At 44.1% G+C, this 27,329-nt stretch overlaps 2 protein-coding genes across 3 annotated transcripts; one reads left to right on the top strand and one right to left on the bottom strand.

Annotated features, from left to right (window-relative positions):
* The first annotated feature begins 1,361 nt into the window (after window positions 1-1,361).
* FAM210B (family with sequence similarity 210 member B) lies at window positions 1,362-10,164 on the top strand. Its single transcript, XM_077832198.1, has 3 exons — window positions 1,362-1,999; window positions 5,645-5,820; window positions 8,748-10,164. Exons 1-3 carry the CDS (start codon window positions 1,520-1,522, stop codon window positions 8,962-8,964), a joined length of 873 nt encoding a protein of 290 aa, XP_077688324.1. The 5' UTR covers window positions 1,362-1,519; the 3' UTR covers window positions 8,965-10,164.
* Window positions 10,165-15,058: 4,894 nt separating this feature from the next.
* Window positions 15,059-26,815, bottom strand: AURKA (aurora kinase A). Of its 2 annotated transcripts, none has more exons than XM_077831817.1 (9): window positions 26,688-26,815; window positions 25,639-25,697; window positions 23,857-24,145; window positions 23,185-23,239; window positions 22,024-22,215; window positions 20,330-20,468; window positions 19,317-19,465; window positions 17,676-17,850; window positions 15,059-15,923 (listed from the first exon to the last, which is right to left on the bottom strand). In XM_077831817.1, the coding sequence occupies exons 2-9, from the start codon at window positions 25,690-25,692 to the stop codon at window positions 15,732-15,734; spliced, it is 1,245 nt and encodes a 414-aa protein (XP_077687943.1). In that variant the 5' UTR covers window positions 25,693-25,697; window positions 26,688-26,815; the 3' UTR covers window positions 15,059-15,731. The 2 variants fall into 2 exon arrangements, with proteins under 2 accessions (XP_077687943.1, XP_077687944.1); XM_077831818.1 differs by lacking the exon at window positions 26,688-26,815 and adding an exon at window positions 26,572-26,660.
* Window positions 26,816-27,329: the final 514 nt, after the last annotated feature.

Below are 27,329 nucleotides of genomic sequence, written 5' to 3'. Positions count from 1 at the left end.
TGTACATCAATGGGTGGGTGTATATGTACTGAAAGAAAACTAAAATATAAGGTCCACTCTCAGAGGCCTTAGCTCTGAAAGTGAGGTCATTTTTAGTCTCCTGTGGGACTAAGTTCCACAGTGTAGGGCCAGCTGCTGTGAAATTTCTGTCTCTTGCACTTCTGCATGAGCCTCTTCACTGTCAACTACTCATATGGCAGTCTCTGGCACTGTCATAAATTCACTAGATTTCTAGCTGCCATTGACTCATCCACCTAAATTTCCAATGTAAAACCAAGCAACACCCCTTCTCCAAAACCTTCTGTTCCACCCCTTTTTTTTTAAGGCAGATATTTTTCAGGACTTCTTTCTACCTCACAAAGAAGCAAAAAAGGACATAAGCCAGTTTTTTCCCCCTTTGTAATTCACCTTTAATGATGAGTCCTTAACCATGCCCTGTTCATTCCCTCTGAAGCATCTGGCACTGGCCAGTGTTGGAGGACAGGATACTGGGCTCGATGAATCATTAGTCTGACCCAGTAAGGCTATTCCCATGTTCTTTGTCAAACTCAGTGATGTTTAAATTCAGATGTTTGCATTTAAGGTGACAGTCTCTCTCTCTCTCACACACACACACCATCCCAAACAACAGGGCTTTCTGCTGGGAATTAAGGGAGTGCTGTAGACAGGCCCCAGACCCTGTGGGCTTCCCTTCTGCATTCCTGCAGCCATGAGATGTGCTGTCATGGAATCCCAGGCCCTGGGAGTCTTTTCTAGCCTGATCACCACAACTCCTGGCGTTCTAGCCACCCACCACTGTGCCAGGGAGCCTAGAGTATTACTTGCACACAATATTGACTAGCTTCCCCCCACTTGCTTCTGGGAAAGGGTCCAGTTTTATTATTAGCTGCTAGCCCTACCTTCCTTCAGACTCTCTACTCTCCTCCCCAGCCTTTCCTTCCCCTCTGCTTATAGTATTAGCAGCTGGGGGGGCAGGGGGAGTCTTTTCCACCCAGCTAGCCCTTTAGCTGTCTCTCTACTCAGTTCATTGGCACCCTCTGCTAACTCCATGCCTTTCACTCCGCTCCCCATTAATGTGCCCGGGGAGAGCTGACGAGCGGGGTATGCTGAGCCAGCTGCTGACTCAGCACCCTCGCTCCTGCCTGTGCATAACTAACCCACCCGGGCTTCGCTGGCCCCACGCCTAACGGCCCCTCGGCCCCAGTCCGGGCTGAGCCCTCCCCCATCTGCAGCGCGTACCCTGGGGGGGGGGGCTGAAGAGGTGCAGAGAAGCGACGGCCAGGCCTGGCTCTACTGAGGACGATCTGCGGGGGAGGGAACAGGGAGGGGACCTAGCTTCTCCCTCCCCGCCAGGGTCCGGGGAGGAGGCTGCTCCAAACGGGGCTGCCGGCCCGCTCGCTAGGCGGGGGCGCTGTCTCTTTAAGGAGGAGGGTGCCTGGATTGGAGCGGGGGTGGCTCTTTTAGTCTCTGCGGGCCTGGGCTGCTTCCCTTGCCGGGCTCGCGGGGCCCTGTTGCAGCAATGCCCTGGCTGGCGCACCTGGGCCCTCCGGCGGCTCACCGCTCGCTGGGCTCTGGGGCGCTGCTCCAAGCCACCGCACGCATCGTCTGGAGCAAGGTGGGCAGCGGCTGCAGCAGCCCCAGAGCAGCAGCGGGGGTCCCGCCGTTCCTAGGCGGCCAGGTGCAGGCTGTCCCCGGCGGAGGAGAAGCTAGAGCGGCTCCGCCCAGGAGGGAGCCTCGACCCAGCCTCCGACGAGAGTGCAGCTGGCTCGTCCTGGGGGACCTGCGCCTGCAAAGCCCCCTCCGCTTCCTGCCCCCAGCTGATCCCAGCCGCCGGGCGGGCTGCAGAGCTGCCCAGGCGGGTTATCTGCCCCCCCGCCGGGGCTTCGGATACAGACAGCAGGTGCAAGAGGACGCGGAGTTCAGCCATCTGCAGCCCCAGATAACTCTGCAAGCAACTGCCAGCAACTTCTCCAGCAGCAGCCGCGGCAGCTCCGGGAAGGTGGGTGAGGGTGACTCAGGCTGAGTCAGCAGCAACTTGCAAAGTGGGTTTAGTTTCGCTTCTCTGTAGTGTCAGTGTATCAGTGGCACATACCGATACCCCCCCCCCCCCAGGCTTCCTCCCATTCCATACAATCCACGGGTGCTTTATGAAGCTGCATCTTGCGTGGGGTCTGGAGTGGGAGGGCACTGTCCCACTGAGAGGCAAGGGAGCTGTGCCTGGCCTAACTATAAGGACCTAATCTGTGCAACAGAATTTCTCAGGTTCTACAGTGTTTCTGTCCAAAATGGGTTAATTTTCTACATCACCCTCAAGATCTATGGAGGGAATAAAGATGCCAAGGAGTCACTACTGGGGAGATGGCCTCACCGCAGGGTACTGAGGGAGGGAAATATTCTTCTTCCATCCTATAGGAAGCTGTTTGTTTGTTCTTTGAAATCTTTCTAGTTATGTTGTTGTAATAGCTAGTGCTGACTTACACATACTGGACACAGTTTTAACAGGCAGTAAAACAACTTCTTTTTTAAAAAAAAAAATAATAATGATGTCCTGTCCACACACACTGGCCAAAAGCATTGCTTGTTTTCAAGCTGCTTCAGTTTTTGTAGGATAGGTTTTAAGAACAGAAAGTGTTAAAATAGAGGAAATGGTTCTAGTACTTGTAATGTGTGTGTACATCATAAAATACAGGAGAAGGATTCTCGCTTTCTGCCATATGCTGACTGCACATTTTGAATTTTATAGAAGATCTCAAGTACCCAGTTTTTCCGAAGTGACAGTTAAGACACAAGAGAAAAGGGATGAAATTCAGTTGGAAAGTTTAGGTTGAATGTTCCAGCAAGCGATATCCATTAGCCTGCAGAATCGTTTCCCAAGGTATATGGTAGAGGCCCGGTCACTTGGGACACTTAAAACTACACTGGGCAGAACACTTCAAAATGTTCTGGGGTGGGGGACTAACGGTCTTTCTTATCTCTTTTATCCTCTTCCCTATTTCAGTTCAAAGACAGAGTGTGGACTCCTTAGTTATCTGCACATGTATTTTCACTGTTCAATACACATACCTTTAAAATAAAAAAATAAAATAAAAAGGAGTGGTCTTGGTTAGGAATGCAACCTGAGTGCGTTAGAACAAAATGTGTAATGTTTTAAAATTCCACAACCTGACTGGACTATATGTGGGTGTTTGGAATTTTTTTCCTCTCTTTTGCTGGGGAGAGAGGAGGGGTGTTTTTAAACTTCTTTGTGCCAGAATTTCTAAATGTGAAGGTTCAGCTCCAGGTTAATTTTTATGGCCAAGTAGTCAACCATAAAAAATGCATCTCTTTGGTTTTTCAGAGATGCTTTGCATCAGCTAGTACCCATTAAGATCAGTGGGAATTCCAGAGTACAGTGCCCCTGAAAAATATGGAAGTAATGATACTGTTTTCACTAGAAATGCTAAAGAGAGCAATGCCATGAGAATTGAATGAGAACCATCACTTAGAGTTCTTGACATGAGCTGCTTTCTCTTCTGCATCAGACCACCCACTGACTGCACCATTATCCATATGCATTTTCTTTTTAGATTAAACGCTGTTGTTTGAGACCCTTTTGTGACCATACTAATTTTTTTATTCTTAATACAGTTAGATTTTGTGTTCGTTTAGGGGAAAATAGTCCTGTTGGTATTGCTAAAGAACATCATATAACTACAGATGCTCAATTCAAAGTAGTCCCTCTAATATGGTGTGTGTTTGGGTTTTTTTGGTTTGTTTTTTTTTAACTAAGCCTTTTAAATATTTTTTTCATTCATTGCATTTCTGCAGGGCTGGTTCTACAAGTAAACACTGAATTTCCTTTGTCTCAGAACAATAATCTAAAAATAAAATGTCATTAATATGGATCTGCCCTCACTGAGGCCCCAGTTCATCAACCAGATGCATGACCAGGGCAAGGGGATTCAGCTCCAGGATTGTGACCAACTTTGTGCATTTGGTTGCTTTCAGTCACTGCTGAATTCTTAAACACGTTGAGCACCTTAATCTTGTGGTGGGTTGATTTCTGGCATTACAGGACTCCCTGGGTCCAAGAAAAATAGACTTTCTACAGAGATGTTATAGAATATAATTCTGTTCTCTGAGCTTTCTTTACTAAGCAAGTAGATATACAGGGCATGACCACATGGATAGTCGTCATAAACAGCTGCTAACATGGTACTGGCTAAATCTCTTGCCTCACTGCCAATACAGATTCAGAAGCTCCCTCAATATATTTTAGCCTAGTGCCCTAGATTAGTGAGAGCAAAATTGAAAGACATGGAAGTCATTTGGGTGACAAGAACAGGCTATATCTCAGATCCTGTGATTTCATTTTGCAGAGTTGGCTTTCATATAACAAGCCTGGAGTTCCCGAAAATCTTCTCCTGATTGTATGATGACTGCCTGAGATACCCTTTAGCACGATAAATTGAAAGCATATATAATGTGGAGCTTAACTGGGCCTACTCATTGGCAGGTTGAGAGAGTCAAAAGACTGAATGGGCAAAGGAAACTGAAATATTCTCTCCTCTATCCAGGTCAAGGCTTGAGGCACATTGACTGGTGGGAAGCATCCAATGGCACTGCCTCTGCTGTAAATAAACAGGGGACTTCAGTCTCAGTGGCTGTCAGAATGGCACCCCTACTATTAAGTAAATTGAAGAAGAGGGAACCCTTCTGTCCATCCTTTTGTCCAGTAATAAATGAAAGGTCCCAAGGTTTTTCGCTCTTGTCTTGGCCAACATTTCCTTTGGAGTTAAGACAAGATAAAGTCCAAGACTCTGTCTGATCTAGCACGGTTAGGATCAGGTTGCTTTGAACCATGCTTTTAATATGAAAATTCTATTTTAAACCTTATTCTGTTATAGAAATGCCAGAAGAAGAAATGAAATGGGTTCCCCAATGGCTGAGGCAGAAGTCTGTCAATGGCAGCCAAACCAGTGCTAGCATATAATTTTTTCAGCCAGGGAAGGATAGTGCTGTTCATTGCTACCAAGCTACAGCAATAATTCTCAGGTTCTTTCTCTGTGTTGCTGATGCACAGAATGTGATTTACAAGAGTTTAAAATGTTGGGCCTCATCCAGGGGTAAATTATTTTAAGCTGACATCTCTCAATATGTGGTGTCCAATGAGCTTTCTATGTTACCAATCACTTGGCCTCTGGCAATACAGTGCTCTTTAAGGATCTGCACTGTGAGGCTGAGGATTGAGGTACAAAGCAAAATCACTCTGGCATGCAAACTAAGTATCCTATCCTACAAGTGATTGTGTGGGTGGAACTCTGCCTGAACTGAGTCAGTTTCAGGATCAGATTGTCTATATTTATTATTCTGTAATAGGAAAACTTGCCCTAGTGCTGGGGTCCACACAGAACTCAATGCATCCCTTAAGCCTAGGTTAATGGCTCATGTGGACCTTGTGTGGACTCTCTTCCATGGGGTAAATTGCACCTAATACTGTGCATCTTTGTTTTGCCCCCCTATCCAAAGCACCTAAGAACAGCACGGCATAGCATTCTGTGCTTTATTTTGTTTCTCAACAAGTAGCTTGAGACAATTAACTGGAACCTGGACATTGTGTGTCATGTGAGTGTTCATTCTAAATCATCGTTTTCTTTTTGGATAGGACACAAGTAGATCCCCTGAAAAGGAAGTCACAGATCCCAGTGATGAGGATGAGAAGAAACCCAACAAATCCCAGCAGCTGAAAAAAGTTTTTAAAGAATACGGCGCTGTAGGAGTTTCATTCCACATTGGAATTTCATTAATGTCTTTGGGAATATTCTACCTGGCTGTTTCAAGGTGCGGGTTTTCTTGCAGATTCTCTGGCCTTGGGTAATCCTGTGTTTTAAAATAAGAAATATCAAGTAGGCAGGGATTTTTGAGGCAATACTTAACTCTGGAGACTAGTCAGGGCCCAATGTTGAGACACAACAGCAGACAGCTCTATGTGCAGAAGTCTCATGGCATCCAACTGGAGATCCATGTACAGAGCAGCTGCAGATTTAGGACCAGTCTGTATTGAGACCAGCAAGAATAAAGATGAGGTTTTGCATTTAAAATGTACCTTGCTCTGCACCTGGGGGCATGGAGGATAGGGAGTGTGTCAGTGCAGTCATCCAGAAGGCAGTTTATGTTCGTGTTCTGGGGACGTGCTGTTTTAATGAAACCCTGGCTTGAGCTGTGGAGATCCGAGAGCCACCGCTGTGTGCTGGAGCTGAAGATTGTGTTTTAATTCAGTATAAATCAAATAAAAACAGAACTGTATCCAAAACAAGGTGATTACCCTCAGGGCCAGATTTCCAATTAGGCACAGTAGGCATTTGCCTAGGGGTGCCTAAAAATTAAGAGGGTTAAAAGGTTTGGGTTTTTTTGTTTTGTGGAAAACACAAAGGTCACCTGTAGGCAGGGGGCATGCTGAAGATGCTGTCCCTAGGGATACGTAAGTGTAAATCCGGCCCTGATTACTCTGGAGATCTACTCGGGGACTTGCATGCAAGAAAGGAGAGCAAAAGAATAATGTAGGCTGGTAGTTTCCTTGAAAGGCACCAGTTAGAATTTTGCCTATAACTGCAGAAGGATTAAAACGAATACAGGACTGGATTAAAAAAATAAACAGAAGGGGGACAACCAGGGAGGAGAGAGAGAGAAAGAGAAGTTTGTACATGGCTTTTGGTGGGATCATGTCCTATTTTTAGAAATGTATATAATTATTTACAGAAACAGAGCACATGGTGGCAGCAAAGATCCCTCATGCACTGCACAAATATAACTCCCCTGTTACAAAACAATTCATGTACCTTTACATGTAGGCACAGCAGAATTTGGTCTTTTTTGTAAGTTTGACAATTAATATTGAATTTTATTTTTAAGCATTTTTTTATTTGTAACTATTTATTTTTTAATTTTCACATTTTTGTAGGAAATAAAGGGGGGAGGGTTAGGGTATCCCTGACAGTAAGGCTGCAGGGGGCTCTCTGTGTGGCTGAGAGGCCTGAGACAAGAGGGCACAAGGTGCAAGGAGAGGCTGTGGTCCTGGCTTGGCAGAGCAGAGACCTTTGGCCAGAGCCATGAGGAGGAGAAGGAGCCCACAGCTAGGGGGATGCCACCCAGCTGCTGAACGGGCTCCTGCTCAGAGATGACTCCTGGCCAGGGAGTGAGTCACCAGGACTGCAGAGGGTTCTCTGCATGGCTGTGAGGCCAGTGACACCAGATTCCTGTAGGTGCTAGGTGCATTTGCCAACTGTTGATGGATTTTTGTTTGTTTGTTTATTTGTTTGTTTGTTTGAGTTCTGTGTCAGGTGAAATTGATGCTTACCACTGACTAAGGAAGTAAATCAAATCCTATTAAGCCTTATTTATGGCCAAGTGCGAGAAGTGCAGTGGGGAAAAATGGACCATTCCAATGTCATTTAGGAAATACTCCAGAATGTAGAGCCTATTCTAGACAACTGAAAATAGTTGTGGCTTCCTTGTTTGCAATGTATATGTGACTGATCGATGGCAGGAGTTGAGACAAGTCCCTCTTTCTTTCCTTTGGTCTGTTTTTACAGAAGTTGTTTAGCATTCAAACAGCCTTTTTACTTATCTATTAGCGAACTTTCAGCATTATGTATGGGTGTATTGTTGTCTTACTCTAGGTCAGATTTACTGATGGTCTGTTTCATTTTGCATGTTGGTTAAACTTTAAATCTTGTAAAGATTATTTACAAACTTGCAATTTTTTTAATTCAGAAGTTAGAATAATAGAACAGGGATGTTACCTAGAGAGGCTGTGGAATCCTTGTCATTGGAGGCTTTTAAGAACAGGTTAGACAAACACCTGTCGGGGGTGGTCTAGGTGACCTCTTGAGATCCCTTCCAGCCCTACATTTTTTTTTCCCTCTCTCTTTTTTTTTTTTTTTTAACCATAAGGGACATATCTGACTACTGGGCTGATGCTGCAGCTATACAATTGTGAAAGCAGAGAAAAGGGGGATGAATGAGAAGGTATTTGGTTTTATAGGGACACCAACCTGGGAGGGGAAAAATATCACACTTCAGTCTGAAAAGTTGTTTCCTACTCTTGTAACAGGCATCATCTGAAGTTGTCAAAAATATCACACTGTGCATTTGACAGCACTTTGTGTTTTGTCAGTTTCTGTATGTTGTGTGGGCCTTTCACACAGCAATAGGAGAGGAGAAAAATTAAACTTGTAAAACCACAAAAATTGGTGAGGAGGTATGGGAGGGCTCAGAGACAAATGTAGTACCTCAAATTACAATTTATAATTGATTAGATTTCTAGTTGATGGTGCCTCTTTAAGTCAATCACAGTTTAGTGTCTTTGTTGGAATTTTAATTTCTTAATGCATCTGTGCTTTAGGCTTTTGATTTACATAGAAAAAGGGAAATGTCAAACAGCATGGGCCTCTGGAATCTTCAGAAAGATTGCAATCTAATCTCAGTGAGAGCAAACCTAGAGTGCTCCATTTTAGAAAACTCATCCATTGTGTTAGATCAGAATCTGGCACACTGTTTAACTGCTTTTTAAGTAATGACATAAACATTAACACTGTTCTGCTAATAACCAAGGTAGGTGTTCGGTTAGGGAACAGGAGCATGAGTACACAGATTATCCGAAGTAAACAAAAGATCTCTTTACTAATATAAGGGAACTGGTACAACTTTTTGATATGTATATATTTTTTTCTTACAATAAATTCTTTTTTCCTTTTTTCCCTCCCCAGTGGTGTGGACATGACTGCAGTTCTCCTAAAACTTGGATTCAATGAAGCATTGGTGCAATCCAAAGTGGCTGCTGGTACAAGCACATTTGTGTTGGCCTATGCTATTCACAAAGTGTTTGCTCCAGTCCGAATCAGCATTACCTTAGTTTCTGTGCCATTCCTTGTCCGATATTTCCGTAAGATTGGTTTCTTCAAACCTCCTGCCTCAAACCCATGATGAAATCTTATTTTTTTTTTTTTAAAAAAAAAGTCATGTTCATATAGCTTTTAAAAGTGCCGGGCAACTGCAGTTGCCCTATTTGGACTCATGTTAATACTGATCTCATCTCACATTTTTGCTTGTCCTTTCAGGAAAATGTTAACCCCTTCCCTTCCCTGTTAAAATGGTATCTGAAAACTCCTGCCCGTGATAACATAAGCACTTACCTACCAATGAGGAAACTGTTTAGAACATACATCTTAGTCTCTTTACAACTCAGCCATTTGGGCCTTACTTTTTTCTTGGTGAAACACACTTGCTACAGTGCAGCACTAGTTCATAATAGTGTATTTCAGGAACTAAACTAAGATTGAATTCCCATTTAATTATTCTCTGAAGCATACTCTGTCCTATCATGTGAATGCCTCTTTTGATACACAAACTCAGTGCTTAGTATTTATCCATTGCCCCTTTAAAATAATTTCTTGCTCTGAAAAGGCACTCTGGCCATGCTGTACTTCCATACTTCTAAGTTGTATGGATGCTGAGCATCATTTAAAAGCTCACTCTCCTGGTTGACTAGCAGCTGGCCCTACTGGAATCTTATTTATACTAGAGTGCTGTAGACTATTTGGGTGAAATCCTGATTCCCCTGAAATCAATGGAAGTTCTGTTACTGACTTCAAGGGGACCACAATTTCAGTCTGTGGGCATGATCCAAAGCCCATTGAAGTCAGTGGCAAGGCTCTCATAGGCTTCAATGTGGTGGATCAGGCCCTGTATTAGCAGACATATCTACAACTGAAAACAAGCTGTAGCAGGTTCTCAGCCCCTGCAGAAGAAGCTCATATACATTCCTGAAGTCCATACGCTATAATTCTGCAGACTGTTGAATGCACTAGCTAGTCACTTGATTCTTATATTAAACTAACATGACTTAATATGGGAGTGACCTATACTTTTAAGACTCTTTATTGCATAGCTCACATCAGATACCATTTTAAAGTGCTATTTCCTTTGATGTTTGAGTTGTCAATTTGGCTTGCTGTTCACAACTCAATATGGCATGTTTCTACAAACTGCTGCAATGTCTATAATTCATCAGGTCAAGAAATCTGCAGGTCTGAGCTACCTACTATGGAGTGCATATTAACTATTTTAATGTGAACAGAAAAAAAAAGCTTAGTTCTGATCTCTGCAGTAAATTCCAAAAACTTACCAATGTGCTACATTGCTCTTGCACTGCAGAAGTATTACCGTGAAGTCACAATAAGGGTATGTCTACACTGTGGATCGATGCTGCGGCGATCGATCCACTGGGGGTCGATTTAGCAGATCTAGTGAAGGCCTGCTAAATCAACCACAGATCGCTCTCCCATCAACTCCGATACGCCACCAGAATGAGAAGCATAAGGTAAGTGGATGGGAGAAACTCTACGCCCAGTGCAGTGTAGGCACTGCAGTAAGTCGACCTAAGCAACAGCAACTCCAGCTATGTTATTCACATAGCTGGAGTTGCGTAACTTAGGTCGACTTAATCCTGTAGTGTAGACTAGTGGTTTTCAAACTTTTTGTCTGGGGACCCTGTTGAAGAAAATGATTGATGCCCGCGACCCAGCAGAGCTGGGGATAAGGGGGTTGGGGTGTGGGAGGGGCTCAGGGCTGGGGCAGAGGGTTGCGGTGAGGGCTGCTGGGTGGGGCTGGGAATGAGAGGTTCAGGATGTGGGAGGGGGCTCTGGGTTGAGGGTGAGGGGTTTGGGGTGCAGGAAGGGGTTCTGGATTTGGGGGGGCTCAAAGCTGGGGCAGGAGATTGGGGTGTGGGCTTACCTCAGGCGGCTCCCAGTCAGCAGTGCAGCTGGGATGCAGAGGCAGGCTTCCCGCCTATCCTGGCGCCACAGACCATGCTGTGCCTCAGAAGCGGCCAGCAGCAGGTCTGGCTCCTAGGCAGAGGTGCGCAAGCAGCTCCGCGTGGCTCTTGCCCGCAAGCACCAACCCCCCTCCCCAGCTCCTATTGGCCAGTTTCCAGTCAATGGGACTGCGAAGCCGGTGCTCAGCGCAGGGACGGTGTGCAGAGCCCTGTGGCCCCCCTGCCTAGAAGTCGGACCTGTTGCTGGCTGGTTTGGGGGCACAACGCAGTGTCAGAATAGGTAGTCACGGCCTGCCTTAGCTGGGCAGCACTGACGATGGGACTTTTAATGTCCCTGGGTGCTGAGCAAGGTGACCCAGAGCCTTACATGCTGCAACTCAGTACTGGGTCGCTACCTGAACTTTGAAAAACACTGGTGTCGACTTGCCCTAAGTCAGATTGACCTAAATGAGCACTTGGTAGTTTTAGGCCCAAGATTTAGACATATATATATTAATTATGAAATTAAATAGAAATATTTTCAGTAGCTTTATCTGGATTTTCCTCTGCAGTGTTGGTGAAACAAACACTGCAGCATAATGCAAGTGAAATGGACTATAAACAGACTAGTTCACCTACATCCTCCAAGCTGAGGAAAGTGCAAAGAACTAAGGATGTGTCAATGATGATTCAATTCTAACTTATTTATCCTTTTAAATAATCAGTTGAAAAATACTTCTTAAATATTTTATCACTGTGACAATGTTCCTATCCTAATGTGGAATTTAGTATGTACATATAGCCATGCAATACAGAGTGCCCAAGACTGGGTCCAAAATAAGCTATTGTGTACACCTCAAGGGATTTTGATGACTTAAGGCTAGATTGGCAGCTTGCAAACTGCCCTGAGTAAGGGGCAGCATATAACTACACTACCCCAGGAGCAGGGGCCATATTGTGACTAAGAGTTGCAGTGTGGTCCCTGCTTCCTCTTTGCTCCATGGGAGATGTAAGATGCTAGCCTTCTTTCTAATGTAGCTTAAATCACCTTCTGCGCCTGTTCTGCTGCTCTGGCTGACTCACTGCCTGGCCAGGAGAGAGAGTTAGCTGCTCCTAGGTGGCTGCATTCCCTCTTGCATTGTGACCCATGATGCAGGTAGTTTGTGCAGAGACAAAATGGGGTGCCTCACATCCCTGCAATGGTGTGTAAGCTAGTTTGTGATCAACTTATCAAGCAGAGTTTACATTTCATTTTAGTTTAATTGCTGGAATGTTTTGAGTTTTTAATTGAAATTGCCTTCTGGTGATGCTACTGAATAATGGACTTTCTGGATAAAATTGAAATATTTTTAAAGTAACCATTGAAGGTGGTGGTGGTGGTTGCGTTATTAACTCCTCACAACAGTAACTTCCCTAGTCTCCTGTGATTTGCTAGCTGCTAAAACATTGTGGGGCCTTTTAAAAAAAATAAATCCGTTTGACCTTGAGTAGAATGTCTAAATTTCCTTAAAGGAAACATTTTTGGTTTTATTCCCTTTCCCATAATTATTTATAATAGAGCCATTTTGTCTGATGGGCTCCCTATTGCTTTATAGAGAGTGCAATAGTACTCAAGATCAGAGAAGTCACTTTGATACTAAAGATATAGCAAGATACAAAAAATCCTACTTTTTAAAATATTCAAATTGTCATATCACTTTATTCTTTCATTTCTAAGTAAAATGTGTATTTTTCTATTATCACCATTAGAAAAACAAATAGCATTCCAGTCCTTCTATCTGTTACTTCCTGTAATGCAGTCATGATTTTATGGTTTCTGGAAACAACATTCACTTTAAAAATCACCAGCGTGCCAAGTTAATTTAATTTGTAATTAAACTGCACTTGTCCCCTTTAAGTGAGATTGAGAGACTATTTTTTACCTCTGAATTAGACAAATCTGGTTGTAAAAACTGTCATTTGCAACCTTTGTTTAGATGAACATTTTTGCAATATATTTTAAATCAAAAATATATTTTGAATTTCTGAATCCTCCTGTGTAAGCTTAGAAATGTGAAAACAGAATTAGTTTGTGAAATAGTAGCAAAGGCCTTTTAGAATGGGCAACACTGGTAGAAAATACAATAAAATATTTTTTTCCCTTCTAGTTGTTTACTTATTTTCCAGTAAGAAATCTCTTAGGCTTGGATGTATTGCAGTTCTATAACCTAAGTCATATGTATACAATTGCAAAAATGGCAGTACTCCAAAACACCAAAGGAATGTACAGTGGCAAATTATTGCATGTGAAACAGCAGCACTTAAGTAGAGTTGCATCTTGTAAAAGTGAAGACTGACAGTCAGGTGTGGACCAGTGACTGCAGATACCCCCTGAAATTGAACACAGGGTCCAGTGTATACTGACAGCAGGATCCAATCCTGTGGCAACATGACTTTTTTTCCCAATTTTCCTATAATACTCTATTTCCATTTTGCCCATCACATGCAATTTACTCCTGGGGGAATTCTGCACCACAGCAATACAGAATTTTGCAGAAATTAGAATTGTGTGCAGAATTTCCTTTCCCCCACAGAAATTGGCTGCAGTGCTGGTAGCTACCACTGGACCTGGCAGAGCCCAGCTTGCACATAGAAGACACTGCTGGGAGGGAGGGAGACAGAGGGTTTGTGGCAGCTACTGTTCCCTGGGAAGGAGACAGAAGAGTGCAGGAAACTATGCAAGCCTGGGACCCACAATCAGGCTGTTTCTCCTCTTGGCTCTGAGGGGGCAGTGGGGGGGCCAAAGCTGGGCTCAGAAGGGTAAGAGGGTGGGTATGTGGGCTGGGGCAAGTATAGGCATGTCCCAGCAGTATACTTAAACAAGATCCCTGATTCATAATGAATTCCACAGGCTCCCTACTGGTTCTTCTGTATGTACTGACACATTAAAACTAGACTGTCTTGCTAACAAGGTAAGAATACACTTTTATTCCTGTCTGAGACACTTCACTGGAAACTTAACAGGAAAGATGACTGCAAGCCAAAATATTAATTTTTAATGGGTAGCAGGTTTAAAACATAAAAGGGAGTTCTTCACTCAGTGCACAGTCCACCTATGGAACTTCTTGCCTGAGGTTGTGAAGGCTATGATTATAACAGGGTTTAAAAGAGAACTGGATAAATTCATGGAGGTTAAGTCTATTAGCTGGGATGGGTAAGGAATAGCATCCTTAGCCTGTTTGTCAGAGGGTGGAGATGGATGGCAGGAGAGAGATCACTTGATCATTACCTGTTAGGTTCACTCTCCCTCTGGGACACCTAGCATTGGCCACTGTTGGTAGACAGGATACTGGGCTGGATGGACCTTTGGTCTGACCCAGTATGGCCTCTTATGTTATTAGCCCCCTTCTAACTGTAGAAGTCATTCAGGTGCCTCAGTGCTCACCTTTACATGTGGAAGTCTTGTTTACTGTATCCACAGTAGTAGAAAAAGAAGCTCAAAGTGCTTCAGCTCATTACCTTAATTCAATACAGAAACTTTAGACCCACATAACCATAGACCCTTAAACAGGCTGCTGCTAGAACCTCTTTCCACCCCAGGTTTAGGATTTTCCTTGCAGCATGACTATATGCAAAGGAAAATTAACATGAGTTTATTACCTCTAGATTAAGGATACCAAACTTTGTGAAGTTTGACATTTCAGCCTTAACCACCTTCCTTGTATTCACATTTTGAAACCCTGCCATTTTAGGCTGACGCATACCCCTTTGTTGCTGTTCCCTATGCTGGTTAGGGCAGAGGTTTTAGTAACTTGTGTTTAAAACACAGGTGGGTCCTTAATCTGTGTATGGGCCTGTTTACACAAATCATTTAAATTGATGCAGACCCATGTGGACAGTTACAGTAGTATAAGGGTTACTTTAACTAGTACAAATGCTTCCATGGTAGTTATAGGAAGCTAGTTTTGTTTTAAAAGAATTCTCATTAGCCTATTCCCACACCTCATGCTTTACCTCAAAACTGGATTTACAGCAGTTATACTAATATAATTTAGCAGATCCTTGTGCTAAACAAAAATTTGAAGTGATTGCTGATGACCCTCCATGAAACTGTACAGTAAAGTCATTAGGCTCTACAAAGTATACTAACCTCTTTAAGATCAGACTCTTATGTTTCATAAAATAGGAAGTGTCTACATTTTAATTTGATACATTTTGCTATATTTTTCTAGTTTAAGATCTAATAAGTCCAACAGTATGTGCAGTAAAATAAACATTACCACCCTATCAAAATGTAATAAGTCTTTATTTAACAAATTTCAAGTGCCTCACCCCTCCACACAACAGCAGACCAAAGAGTACACAGAAGCAAGAAATGCACACAATTATTAGGACACATTTATGAAGAGGCACATTCATCTTTTTCCACTCATCTTCAGATCACTGCACATTTGTGATAACCTTAGCAGCCCAATAAGTTAGAATGCAGGTAACGCAAGGATTTATTATTGCACTATTTGACCATGACAGATATCCAGAACCACAACTGTCTCTTGCTATGAGGAAGTAGGAGCCAAAAATTAAGACTGATCACATTATAGGGCCTTTGGCAAGAACACAACATTTAACTTTGCCTCATCTCAATGTATATGACCCATATGCAAACTGGACTTCAAGTACGTTGGCTAATATTCTATCAACTTCTTTAAGTACACTTCTTGTCAAACTGCTCTCAATACATATATATAAAAAAACATTTTCTCCATTACAATAAGAGTTTAAAATGGTGAATAGCTCACACAACTGAATCATTCCCCAGTCTGTTTTAATTAGCAGGTCTTTTATTAAAGTCTCATTGCAAGCAACCTTTCCCGGCTGCATTAAAGTAGTCATGGTTACAGGGCTCTCCTTTTGCTTATAGTTCATTTGAGATTGTTTATAGCATGAAACAGACACCTTGCTAAGATGGCGTTCTGTTACTGGTAGCAGCCTCGCTCTTCCGGCTGCTTGGTTGTTTTGTAGAGTTTGTGGTAATCCATGGGTGTGCAAGCACGTCTTTCAGTGGCAGCCTCTGGTATGGATTATGCTTCAGGAGCTTTACAATTAAGTCCTTAGCTCCCTCTGTTACAAAAGGAGGAAATCTGAATTCCACCTAAAAACAAGCAATAAGTTACTATTCTAGTGGTAAATATAGAACTAACATTTTCAGGTGTTAGGAATTGTTTGTAGTTGTACAGGGAGTAAAGCAGAGAATACTGGGATGTAGATGGAGCCAAAGGAAAGTTTAGAAGAGCATTATCAGTCAGCCCATACACGAGATCTGACTGATTTTTTTTCCCCCCCAGCCTCGTCACATTTCAACTATACAGAAGCAAACCAGGTTACTCCTGAGAGAATTCTGCACCAAAAAAATTAAAAATTCTGTGCACAATATTTTAAAATTCTGCAAATGTTGAGAATCAAAACAACACTACATGATCACATCAGTTTCAATTATTTTGGTAATTGATTTCAAAATAACTGTGAGCAAGTATGTCTGTAACAATAGACACCATTTTCCCAGGAGTAGAGAGTTAAAGAAACCCCTATGACAACCCAGTTCCTGTTTCTCTCCCCCATCCCACAGCCAGCCACCTCCCCCTGTCTGAGCCTTGCCAGGACCCCCCCAGCCCAGATACCCACACCTCCTCCTCACCAAATCCCGGCCCCCACACCCACCCTCTTACACCCCAGAGCCCAACTGTGGCCCCCCAGCCCAGAAATTCCCCACCCCTCAGAGCCCAGGGATCCAGGAAGAAAAACAGCCTGATGGTGGGACCCAGGCTTGTGTGGAGTTTCTTGCACACCACTGTCTCCTTCCCTCAGAGCACATGGGGAACTGCAGCTGAAGGGAACCCTCTAGCTCCCTCCCCCTCCTCCCAGCAGTGTCTTCTATGCGCAAGCTGGGCTCTGTCAGGTCCAGCAGCACTGCAGCCAATTTCTGTGGGGGAAAGGAAATTCTGCACGCACATTAATTTCTGCAAAATTCTGTATTGCACAGTGGCATAGAATTCCCCCAGGAGTAAAACCAGGAATCCCCAAAATGTGGTACATAAGCTTCATATTCCATCCATTCACTTCACAACGATTTTTAAGAAGGTGGTATGTGAACCAATTCATTGTGAGACCGTGAGTTAGAAATGTTGTTATACTCATGATTACTAAAGAAACCTTTCATATGCGAAGCAAATAAAAGCCTTTGTACAGCCTGAAACACTGACCAAGTTACAAATTCGACACAACGCTTCAAAGAAACTAGGGCAACTAAATACCAATGGCACCTTAAATGCCAGAATTCAACTATTCAATTGCTCATCATTTCTAGTAGCTGAAATGGGAAAAGGATAAGAGAAACCTCGGGAGGAGAAAAATGGGAATTACTATAGGGAAAAGAGAGGGGAAGTCCCAGCGTGGGAGAAGAAAGAGAATCAAAGGGCAGAAAGTAGTGGTCCTAAAGGTAACTATTTTCCCTCAGAGGGATGATGAATGTAGCAACAGTGTATTAACAAACAGTTACAGATAACTGAATGTTATTTACTACACTGATTTTTATGCACAACTCCCACTGACAGTAAAAGTTTTGCTGTGGCTTGTACGTTAATCTACACTGGGTTACAGCCCATATTAAGAGAAGAATCCAACCTTCTCTAAAGGCTGATTTAGATAAAATCAGAGTAATTCCTGATGGATCACAGCTGCTAGGCTGCTCTTTGATTAGCCATGGGAAACCACAGGAAATCGAGGCCCCATTTTCCTTCCTTTAAGTAGTTGAGAAAACAACATTTCAGTTTTATCACCCCATATCTATTTAATATCACTGAATAGGTGACTTAGGAGGAAGAAGTGAAAATGACCCAATACTTGCCTTTGAAATACTTCTGTAAGTTTCCTGGTATGTCTCTGCCTCAAAAGGAGGTTTCCCTACTAGAAATTCATAGCACAGAACCCCCAGGCTCCAGAGATCCACCTTTTCATCATGTGTTCTCCCTTCAATCATTTCAGGAGGCAAGTAGTCAAGTGTACCACAAAGAGTTGTCCTCCTAAAACACATACAAATGGTTTCATACAGAAACTGTAGTTTGGGCTTTATGCAGCAGTATTCTCCATTTCTAAGAATCACTCAGTTACTTTGCTAGTACCAGCTTCCACCCAGAAATTCTAGTTTCTCGTATGAACTTGATAGTTAAGTATAGAAGTCGAATATTAACTTTTAGACATCATCTTGAGGGCAACATCTGTACTGATAACTTGGTGTGTTCAGTTACACAAGGAAGTGCGTAAGTACACATAGTAGTTGATGCTCCCTTTACTCCAAAGAGCTCACTTCAAGTGTCACACATTGGACAATGACAGAGGGGGCAGGTCTATACTCTTGAACAGTGGTTCTCAACCAAGAGCCCCCTGGGGAGGCCACAGGGGGGCCACCAAGTAAGGCCCATGTTAAGACTGCTGGGGCTCAGGGCTAGTGTTCCATCTAATTCATTTCCACCCATGTGCGAAATGAATTTTGTTACATGCACCAATATGGAGGTGATGTGTGACACATCACCTCCATATTGGTGCACATAAAATTCATGAGTCGGGGTGGGGCCAAGGGGTTCAGACTGTTGGAGGGGGCTCAGGGCTGGGGCAGAGGGTTGGAGTGCGAATGGGGTGAGGATTCCGGCTGGGAGTGTGGGCTTTGGGGAGGGGATAGGCGCCTGTACCCCAGCCGCGGCAGGTCCAAGACAGGCTGGATTGGGGCGCCTGTCCCCAGGCAACAGCAGGTTTAGGACTGGGCTGGGGTGCCGGTCCCCCAGCCGCAGCAAGTCTGGGGCTGGGCTGGGGTGCTGTGCTGCGGCGGGTCTGGGGCTTGGGGAGAGGCATCTCTCCCCGCCACAGCCCTGAGCGTCTGTGCAGTGCTTAATAGGCAGCTGCGCAGCTTAGAGGGAACTTAGCTCAGGGCAGAAAGCCAGAAGCCTGAGCAATGTAGCTTTGCAGGTGGCCCCTGTGGCATGGGGCCCCAGACAATTGAACTATCTACTACCCCCTAACAACGGCCATGTCTTTTATATGCAGAAAACCAGTTATTGTGGCACAGGTGGGCAGTGGGATTTGTACAGAATGTTGAAGGAACTCAGAAAGAAAAAGGTTGAGAATCCCTGCTCTTGAGAATTAACGACGGAAACCCTTCTGTTCTCCCCAGAGGCATGCAAGGCTCCAAATACACTGAAACAGTGCTTTCTTGCTACACTCTGCACCAACACATCGAAGGGCATTGGGATGAAGGTAGGACAGACCTGTAAATAAACTGGGCAAACCAACCAGTTTTGGGGTTCTCATGACACAGTGTGCATATTTCTAGGCAAGCTGCAGTTGTGTGATTCAGTCTCTGTGCATCAGCCTTCCTCAATTAGTGCTGTGACAGTGGTGTATGTTCTTTAATACATACTAAGATTTTATTTAGAGCCATGAAGCTTTGTGCTGCATCAAGAGATGATAGGGTACGTAGTGTCTGAGTTCTTACCTAGATGACGGAGCATGCACAGACCATCCAAAGTCAGCAATCTTCAGCTCTCCATTTGAACCAAGCAGCAAGTTTTCTGGCTTGATGTCTCTATGAATCACTCTCTTTGAATGACAGTATGATAGAGCATCTGCCAATTCTGTCATATACTGTAAAGTGATCCCATGACACAGTATATGTTAAAGACATAGTAACCTCCTTAGCTTAACTGTTAGAGAACTTGGTGTCTAGACACCCATTGTGAAATTGGCAGTGTTGTCAGTTTCAGCCCAATAAGGTCTATCTTAACACTTTATACGTTATTTCACCCTTTTAAGCCCCTTTGACTATTTAGTGCTGTGCTCTACAGCAGTGGTTCTCAACTAGGGGTCCAGGGCCCACTGGAGGGGGACAAGCAGGTTTCAGGGGATCCGCCAAGCAGGGCTGGCATTAGACTTGCTGTGGCCCAGGGCAAAAAGCCGAAGCCCCACCACATGGGGCTGAAGCCTGGGGTTCCAAGCCCTGCCACCCAGGGCTGAAGCCAGAGCAACTTAGCTTCACAGGGTCCCCGTGGCGACGGGCCCCAAGCAACTGCCCTGCTTGCTGCCCCCTATTGCTTGCCCTGCCTTTTATATGCAGGGAAACAGTTGTTGTGGCACAGGTGGGTCCTAGAGTTTTTATAGCAGGTTGGGGGCTCAGAAAGAAAAAGGTTGAGAACCCCTACTCTACAGCACCTTCCCCTCCTCTATACTTACTTGAGACGTCTAGGACCTTAAAGTGGCAGCCAACAGCGAACGGTCATGATGCACATAGTAACTAACTTCCTAGACTATTCCTAAATATCTAGTTTCAAAACTAAAAAGATTAAAAAAAAAATCAGTTCTGCTCTTAGTTACCAAATGCATTGATTTCAGTGGAGATGCACTCATGTGCCTAATGTCAGATTTTGATCTAAAGGTCTAACTTTATGCTTCAGATATTAACTGCATTTGCAAAAGGTTGGTGGATGATAAAAAACCTCTAGAGACACTTACAGTAGCAGTTCTCTGCTCATCAAACTTGGTTAGCTTCTGCAACTCTTTGTAGACTTCTCCTCGAGGTGCATATTCTAGAATTAGGTAGACTCTTGTGGCATCATGGAAGTAGCCATATAGCCTGAGAATATTGGGATGCCTGCAAAAAAAAAAAAAAAGTGAATATTTTTCTACCAGAAAACACCTCTACACAGACAAACAAAATACTGATTTTCATTTTTTTGGGGGTCATTGATATAGATGTTATGTAGTTACTAGCACCTAGTTTGAGTTTCATGCATTGGAGGAGCTAGACTGCTAGCTAACATTTTATGGAGTTATCACTCCCTAAAATTTATACCAGTGACAAAGCACATATCAACTTTAGTATAGAAAGGTGATTTTGTTTTGAAGACACTTTTTTTTAAGTCTGCTAGCCATTGCATTCAAGAAATTTCTTCAGTGTAGTTCTGTAGCATTTCACCTCAGAGTGCTTCTGTTTGGCAAGCCTACTGTATAACTTAGGTTTCAGAGTAGCAGCTGTGTTAGTCTGTATCCACAAAAAGAACAGGAGTACTTGTGGCACCTTAGAGACTAATAAATTTATTTGAGCATAAGCTTTCATGGGCTACAGCCCACTTCATTGGATGCATACAGTGGAAAATACAGTAGGACAATTTCATACGTCAATCTTAGTGCCTTTAGGCTAGTAAGTAAAGTTCTGGAGCTGCTACAGCTTAGAGTGCATATTTTTAACTTCCTTTCCTTTTTCCTCAATTGAGCAAAGATTGTTTAAGCTCCCCTCCGCCCCCCATCTTTATACAACTTTTCAGAGACACCTTGTTTGTGCACCTCACTTCTCTAGACAGCCTTCCCAACCATGCTACCAAGATCAAAGTCTATGTTGGTAGAACTTGATCACTCGGGAGCGTGAATAAGCCACCCCTCTGAGCAACAAGTTATACCGACTTAAGCGCCAGTGTGGATACTGCTAGGCTGACAGGAGAGCTTCTCCTGCTGACATAGCTACCGCTTCCTGTGGAGGCTGGAATAATTAAGTCAATGGAAGAGCTCTCTCCCGTCAGCTTAGAGCGTCAGCACTAGCAGCGCTACCCTGGCCCGCTGTAAGCTCTGTGGTGTAGCCCTAGACTCAGGGATATTAAATATTTCCCCCCACTCCAGAACGTAGAAGACTAGAAAGTTTAAGGAACATTTAAAGGAATTGTACAGACTTGTACCATCTAAAACGAGTGGGAGAAATCCCCTTATATAATATTTGACCGGGGGGGGAGGGGGGAGGAGGGGGTTAATAAGGCCAATTCCTTTAATTGTTTCCTACTGTGTGGCATAAAGGTCAGGATAAAATATAGAGACATGCAATTGACTTGCTGTTTTGAGAGGTTGCTGTGGCAAAGCATAAAAACCTGCCCTGTAGATTCATATTGCAAGCTCCGCACATGTGATAGTCTGTAAATGATCAACCTTAGTTAGATATCAAGAAAATGCTTGGCACCGTACAAAAACCAGAGAGCCTGCCCTAATATCATACACGTGACACAGGAGACTGGTTTGCCCAGGCCATCCCGAAAGAGTAACTTTCACAAGATATTCCTACCCTCCTCCTTTAATTGAGGGTCAAGAGATACAATGGAGTCCAACTGTCTCTCCTGTTCTCTGGAAGCATATCTAAAAAAGTAGTTTTAGATCAATTTTACCTAAGATGAGACTGTATTTCTACTTCTCTCCGCAGCTGATGTTCTACTCCTGCTTTTTCCAGCTGTGTTTTAAACAACACCTTCAGCGCCAGGATAAATTTACTTTGCTTTTCACGAGCCAGATACACATTTCCAAACTTTCCTTTTCCCAGAGGACGGCCAATTTCGAAGTCGTCAAGACACCACTGCCTTCTATGAGAAAGTTAAACAGTTTTAAGTTGCTAGAAGCCACACCAGGGACTAGAATTTCTTGATACATTGGGATAACGTCCCAGAATAACTCCACTGAAGTCAAATGAGTTACTCCACATTTATACCAAATTAACTGGCCCCAAGTATTCCCCCCTTCTAGGGCCAGTCACGCAAGAAATGAAAACCTATCTTTGGGAAAAGGAATGCAACATGTAAGGGTCAGTTCTCTTTTCAGACTTCTGGATCCAAATCTTCAGTTGTGCAGGGAATTTTGCACATGGCCAGGTTGAATGTGCCAAGGCAAAAGCATGCCTGGACACAAATGTCCAATTTGTGCACACAAATCAAGGTGTGCACACATCAGTGGTTTGGATGTATCAGAGTGCATGCACCTAATTTAGTGAGCATACTCTTGTGAGCTGAGCCATAACAACTCTGTCTTGCACATGCTATTAATACATTTTCCTCCTATGTTCATGTATATGTGCCGAAGATTTGAGAGTCTGGAAAGAGGCATTTGTCATTTAGTTTCAAAATATAAAATTTTGTCCAGCTTCATGGGAAAAACAAAAAAACATTAAGTTGAGGTTTTCCATACAAGAAAAAAAAAACTTCACTCCGAATAGCTTCTTAAATGAAAAGCATATAGTTCTCATTTGGCTAAAGAGTATGCAGATTTTTCTTTTTTAAACAAGCTATGAAAGCCTTTGCTCTTGAAGGTTATCAGGTCATGAAACAGATTAAAGATTTCCTAGAACTTCATGAAAGTATCTCATATTCATAGCTCCAAAATATTTTGTGGTATTTACAAATGCAGAGACAGCATTTCTGATAATGAACAGGCTCAAAACCAATAGTTGTGGTTAAGTCACAAAATACTTTGCATCCAAATTGCTACATTATTTAGTCCTAAATACAAAGAGACCCTGGCCCCAACAGACATCAATGGCAGCATACCCATGGACTTACTTTTTAGTTTCTTCATTTTTCTGGACAGATGTCCCTTCTGCTTCAAGGCTTTTTGCTGCACATAAAGAGAATTGAACACTTCATAACTATAGTTCATAAACACTACTGTCTGCTTCCAAAATGATTTTTCTCAACCTAGTTCCCAAGTTTTACATATAAGTCAGGCTCAGACTCCACGGACAGCCTGAACCTATTTAGTTTCTCCTATTGCAACCATTACCATGGTATCTGAGCATCAGTGACCACTATCTTAGTCTCATATGAATAAGCTACTAATCTGGCCTATGAAAAAGCAAGCAGCATCACGCTAGCTAGTAAATCACAACTACAAGGGATTTTTTTTAATACAGGAAAACTCTCTGTACAAGTCTGAACTACCCTTCTGACTTGTCTTCCCATTAGTAAAGCATTCTCTTGTGGATTGTAAGGTACTTTGGGCAGGGACTGTCTTTTTGTTCTATGCTTGCACAGCACCTTACCCAGCCGAGTCCTGGTCCATAATTGGGACTCATAGGTGCTATGATAATAAAAATAATAGAAAAGAATTATGGTTCAAGGTGAAACTAGACAAATCTCTTATGCATGCAGCAAGAATACATGCCAATTTAGTTAATATGCTGAAGTTGACTGCATATTATTGAAAATGAAACATTTATTTACAGTTATATTTACCAGATAGTGAAGCCTGTGGAGGTTCCTCATTGTTTTTACTTGGAGCCTGAGGCCTAGAAATTGGTTGAACTAGAAAAGTTGGTCGAGGCTGTTGCATCAGCTGGTTTTGAGACTGTTTCTGGTTTGACAGCACAGATTTTTGAGCCTGTGACTGTACAGGAACTCGCTGAGCCAAATTTGAAGGACACAAAATACGCTGTGCTTGGACTCCACCTCCAGGTACCCGATTCTGAGGATGCTGCTGATGCACAGGGAGCCGTTTTGGACCATCCCCAATGGTGGGTAGAGTCTAAAAAACCCAACACATTTAATTACAGTAGAGGCAAGTACAACATACTAGAAGTTCTGCTTTTCCTGTAGTTTATTCCTTGGTCCTGTCCATTTATTATTACAGGCAAGCAAGTGTTTTTTCCTACCTGTGTATGAGCTAATTAGCTCCATTACACTCAATTAATATACCCATTAAGAGTTAAAAAAAAGTAAATCAGACAGAAAGAAGGATATCATAAAATCATAGAAATGTCAAGACTGATAGGAATGTTGATAGTCCCCTGCACCAAGGCAGGACTAAGGCCTGGTCTACACTAGAGTTAGGTCGACATAAGGCAGCTCATGTCAACCTAACTCTGTAAGCATCTACACTAAAAGGTAGTTTCCACTGATGTAAGTTGCCCAATACATCGACTTAATAACTCCACCTCCATGAGAGGTGTAGCGCTTAGATCGATGAAGTTAGGTCGACGCAGTGTCCGTGTAGACACAGCGTTACTTACATCGCCGAGGGGCCCGGCTGTCAGTGTGCCATAATGCGCATGCAGTTAAGTCGGTGGAAAGCACTCCCGGTGAGGACGTACACTGCGGACAGGACTATAATGTGGACATGAAACACTGCTTTAATTACTGCAGTGGCTGTACATTGATTTAACTTGAGTCGACTTAATTTCATACTGTAGACATGCCCTAGGTATTATCTAGACCACCCTGACAGGTATTCTTGTTCTTAAAAACCTGACAGAGAATCCACAACCGCCCTAAGCAATTTGTTCCAGTGTTTAACTACCCTTACAGTTAGGAAGTTTTTTTCTAATATCTAACCTAAATCTCCCCTGCTTCAATTTAAGCCCATTACTTCTTGTCGTGTCCTCAGGGGATAAAGAGAACAATTTATCACCCTCCTCATTCTAACTACCTTTTACACACTTGAAGACTTAGATCTGCCTCTCTTCTCTAGAAGAAACAGTCCAATTTTTTCAATTCTTTCCTCACAGGTCTATTTTCTATACCTTTAACCATTTTTGTTGCTCTCCACTGGACTTTCTTCAATTTGTCCACATCTTTCCCAAAGTATGATGCCCAGAACTGAACACAATACTCCAGCTGAGGCCTTATCAATGCTAAATGGAAGAATTACTTCTTGTGTCTTGCTTGCAACATTCCTAAGAATACATCCCAGCATGATGATCACAGTCTTAGATATTTAAAGACCCATATCACAAGAAATGGCTGCCACCCCACAAGAAAACATTTTAACACTAACACCATGCAGAAGCAGTCTGTAGAAGTTGTATTCCAGGTGGCTAAGTCTCCACAGCAGTGAGCTACTGAGAGTAGCTTGGAGAATATTCCCTGTGTCTTTATGAAAAAAAGCGGAACCTCTTTGATGAAGAGTTAGCGATAATTATCACAGATAATTTGTGGAGTGAACAAATAGAGGCTTACAGTCCTCATATGATCAAGCCAAGTAAAATGCATTTGCCTAGTAAGTGTGCAAGACCACTTTACCTTGACACTGTGACCAGGGAGCCCATTGTGGTTCTCTTTACTATTTTTCTCCATATTGCCTAAATAGAGAACATTTAATTGCAAAGCTGTCTCATGCAGGGACATTAACTAGAAATATCTTCCATACAGAGCACCCTTCTCCTCATCACCCCTTGCACGTCCTCCTCATACCCCCAACCCTCACACTCTGCTTTCTTCATCCACACCCTATATCAACCCACACCCCGCTGCAGTTTTCATACCTTCAATGCCCCTCCCCAATGAAACCCCCACACCACCCACAGATGTAGTCTTCCCACTCCCACATCTGGTCCTGCACAATCTCCTCCCACTACCGTCAGGATCGTAATGGTTCCTACTGGCCCGAAAAATCCGAGTCTCGGAACCCGGTATCCTTTACAGTCTCCCCCAGTACAATCCCCTGGCACTGTAACCGACACACATCATACCCCTCAGATCCAGCTCCCCCTGCAACCCTCTCCCCATTACAACGCTTCACCTCCAGCTCCATGCGGCTCCCGCTCACAAACGCAACTGCACAGGTCTCCTACTTCCCCGCCGGCTGCGCCCCGCACCCCCATGAAGCCCCTGCCTGCTGCACCTCCCCCGCACGCGCTCCCCACCGGCTCCTGAGGGAGCCCGCCCACGCGCTCCCCACCCGTGAAGCCCCCCCGCTGCAACCCCCACGCCCCGTTCCCACCAGCCTCTTCATTCCCTACTCCGCGCCTCACGCCCCCGCGCCCTCCTCAGCCCCGAGGCGGCCCCCTTCCCAGATCCCCCACAGCCCCGTGCTCCCCTCACCGTCACCACCGCCCCGCTGGCCCCGACCGCCCGAGCTGTTTGAATTCAAACCGCCCTCCTGGGCTACCCTTTAAACCGCCGCCGCTCTCCATTAGCCCATCCCGAGCCCCGCCTCTGCCCCCCGAGCCTCACCCCCGCCCCCAGTGTTGCCGGGACACAAAACGCGGCGACCCGCTGCACGACCCCACTTCCAGAACCCAGCGATGCCGCTGCGGCACGGATGAGGCGTGTGACCGCCAGTCACTCACCTGCAGGGGGGTGGGGTCCGGACTCTCACAGCCTGTAACTGGTACACGTCTCCCCCCCCCCGCACCGTACTAGGGGCAAGCGATACCTTACAACAGATAATTAAACGATCTGCCGGTGATGATTTGATTTCTTTTCAAGCGCCCGCCCGCGGAGGCCCAGGATTGGCCTCTCGAGGCCACGTGACAAGGAATGCAGCCAGTTACTATAATCCGCTGAGTTTTTTAAAATAGAGGCAGATGATTGGCCTCCTGAGTCCACGTGACAAGATCAGCGGCCTTTTTTGACGAACCTAAGCGGAAGGCGGGGATGCGACGTGCTTGCGTGATCACGCTCACGCCGAGGGGGGTGGGGCTTCTTTTAAAATGGTTGTCGCTTCGGGCTGAGAGTCAGTTGGAAGCAACCATTTTAAAAGAAGCCACCCCCTCCCCCAAATAAATCCTAGTTGGGGAAAATCACAAGCCCAAATCCGTTTATGATAACTGCGTTGCCACAGGTGGGCGGCCTGGAGTTACGCGATTTTGCGTAATGAAAGACCGACCAAGCAGAGAAGAGGAAAGTCCGTAACTGGCGCGTCGGTCTACGTAGTTAGTGTAGGGAGGAAACAAGAGCGAGATGATGCGTAAAGAACGCACGTAGCGGCG

This window comes from Eretmochelys imbricata, chromosome 13 (genome assembly GCF_965152235.1).
Source record: "Eretmochelys imbricata isolate rEreImb1 chromosome 13, rEreImb1.hap1, whole genome shotgun sequence".
Classification (NCBI taxonomy): domain Eukaryota; kingdom Metazoa; phylum Chordata; order Testudines; family Cheloniidae; genus Eretmochelys; species Eretmochelys imbricata.
The sequence above is the reverse complement of the archived record's forward strand: the minus strand, read 5'-3'. Positions and strand labels throughout refer to the sequence as shown.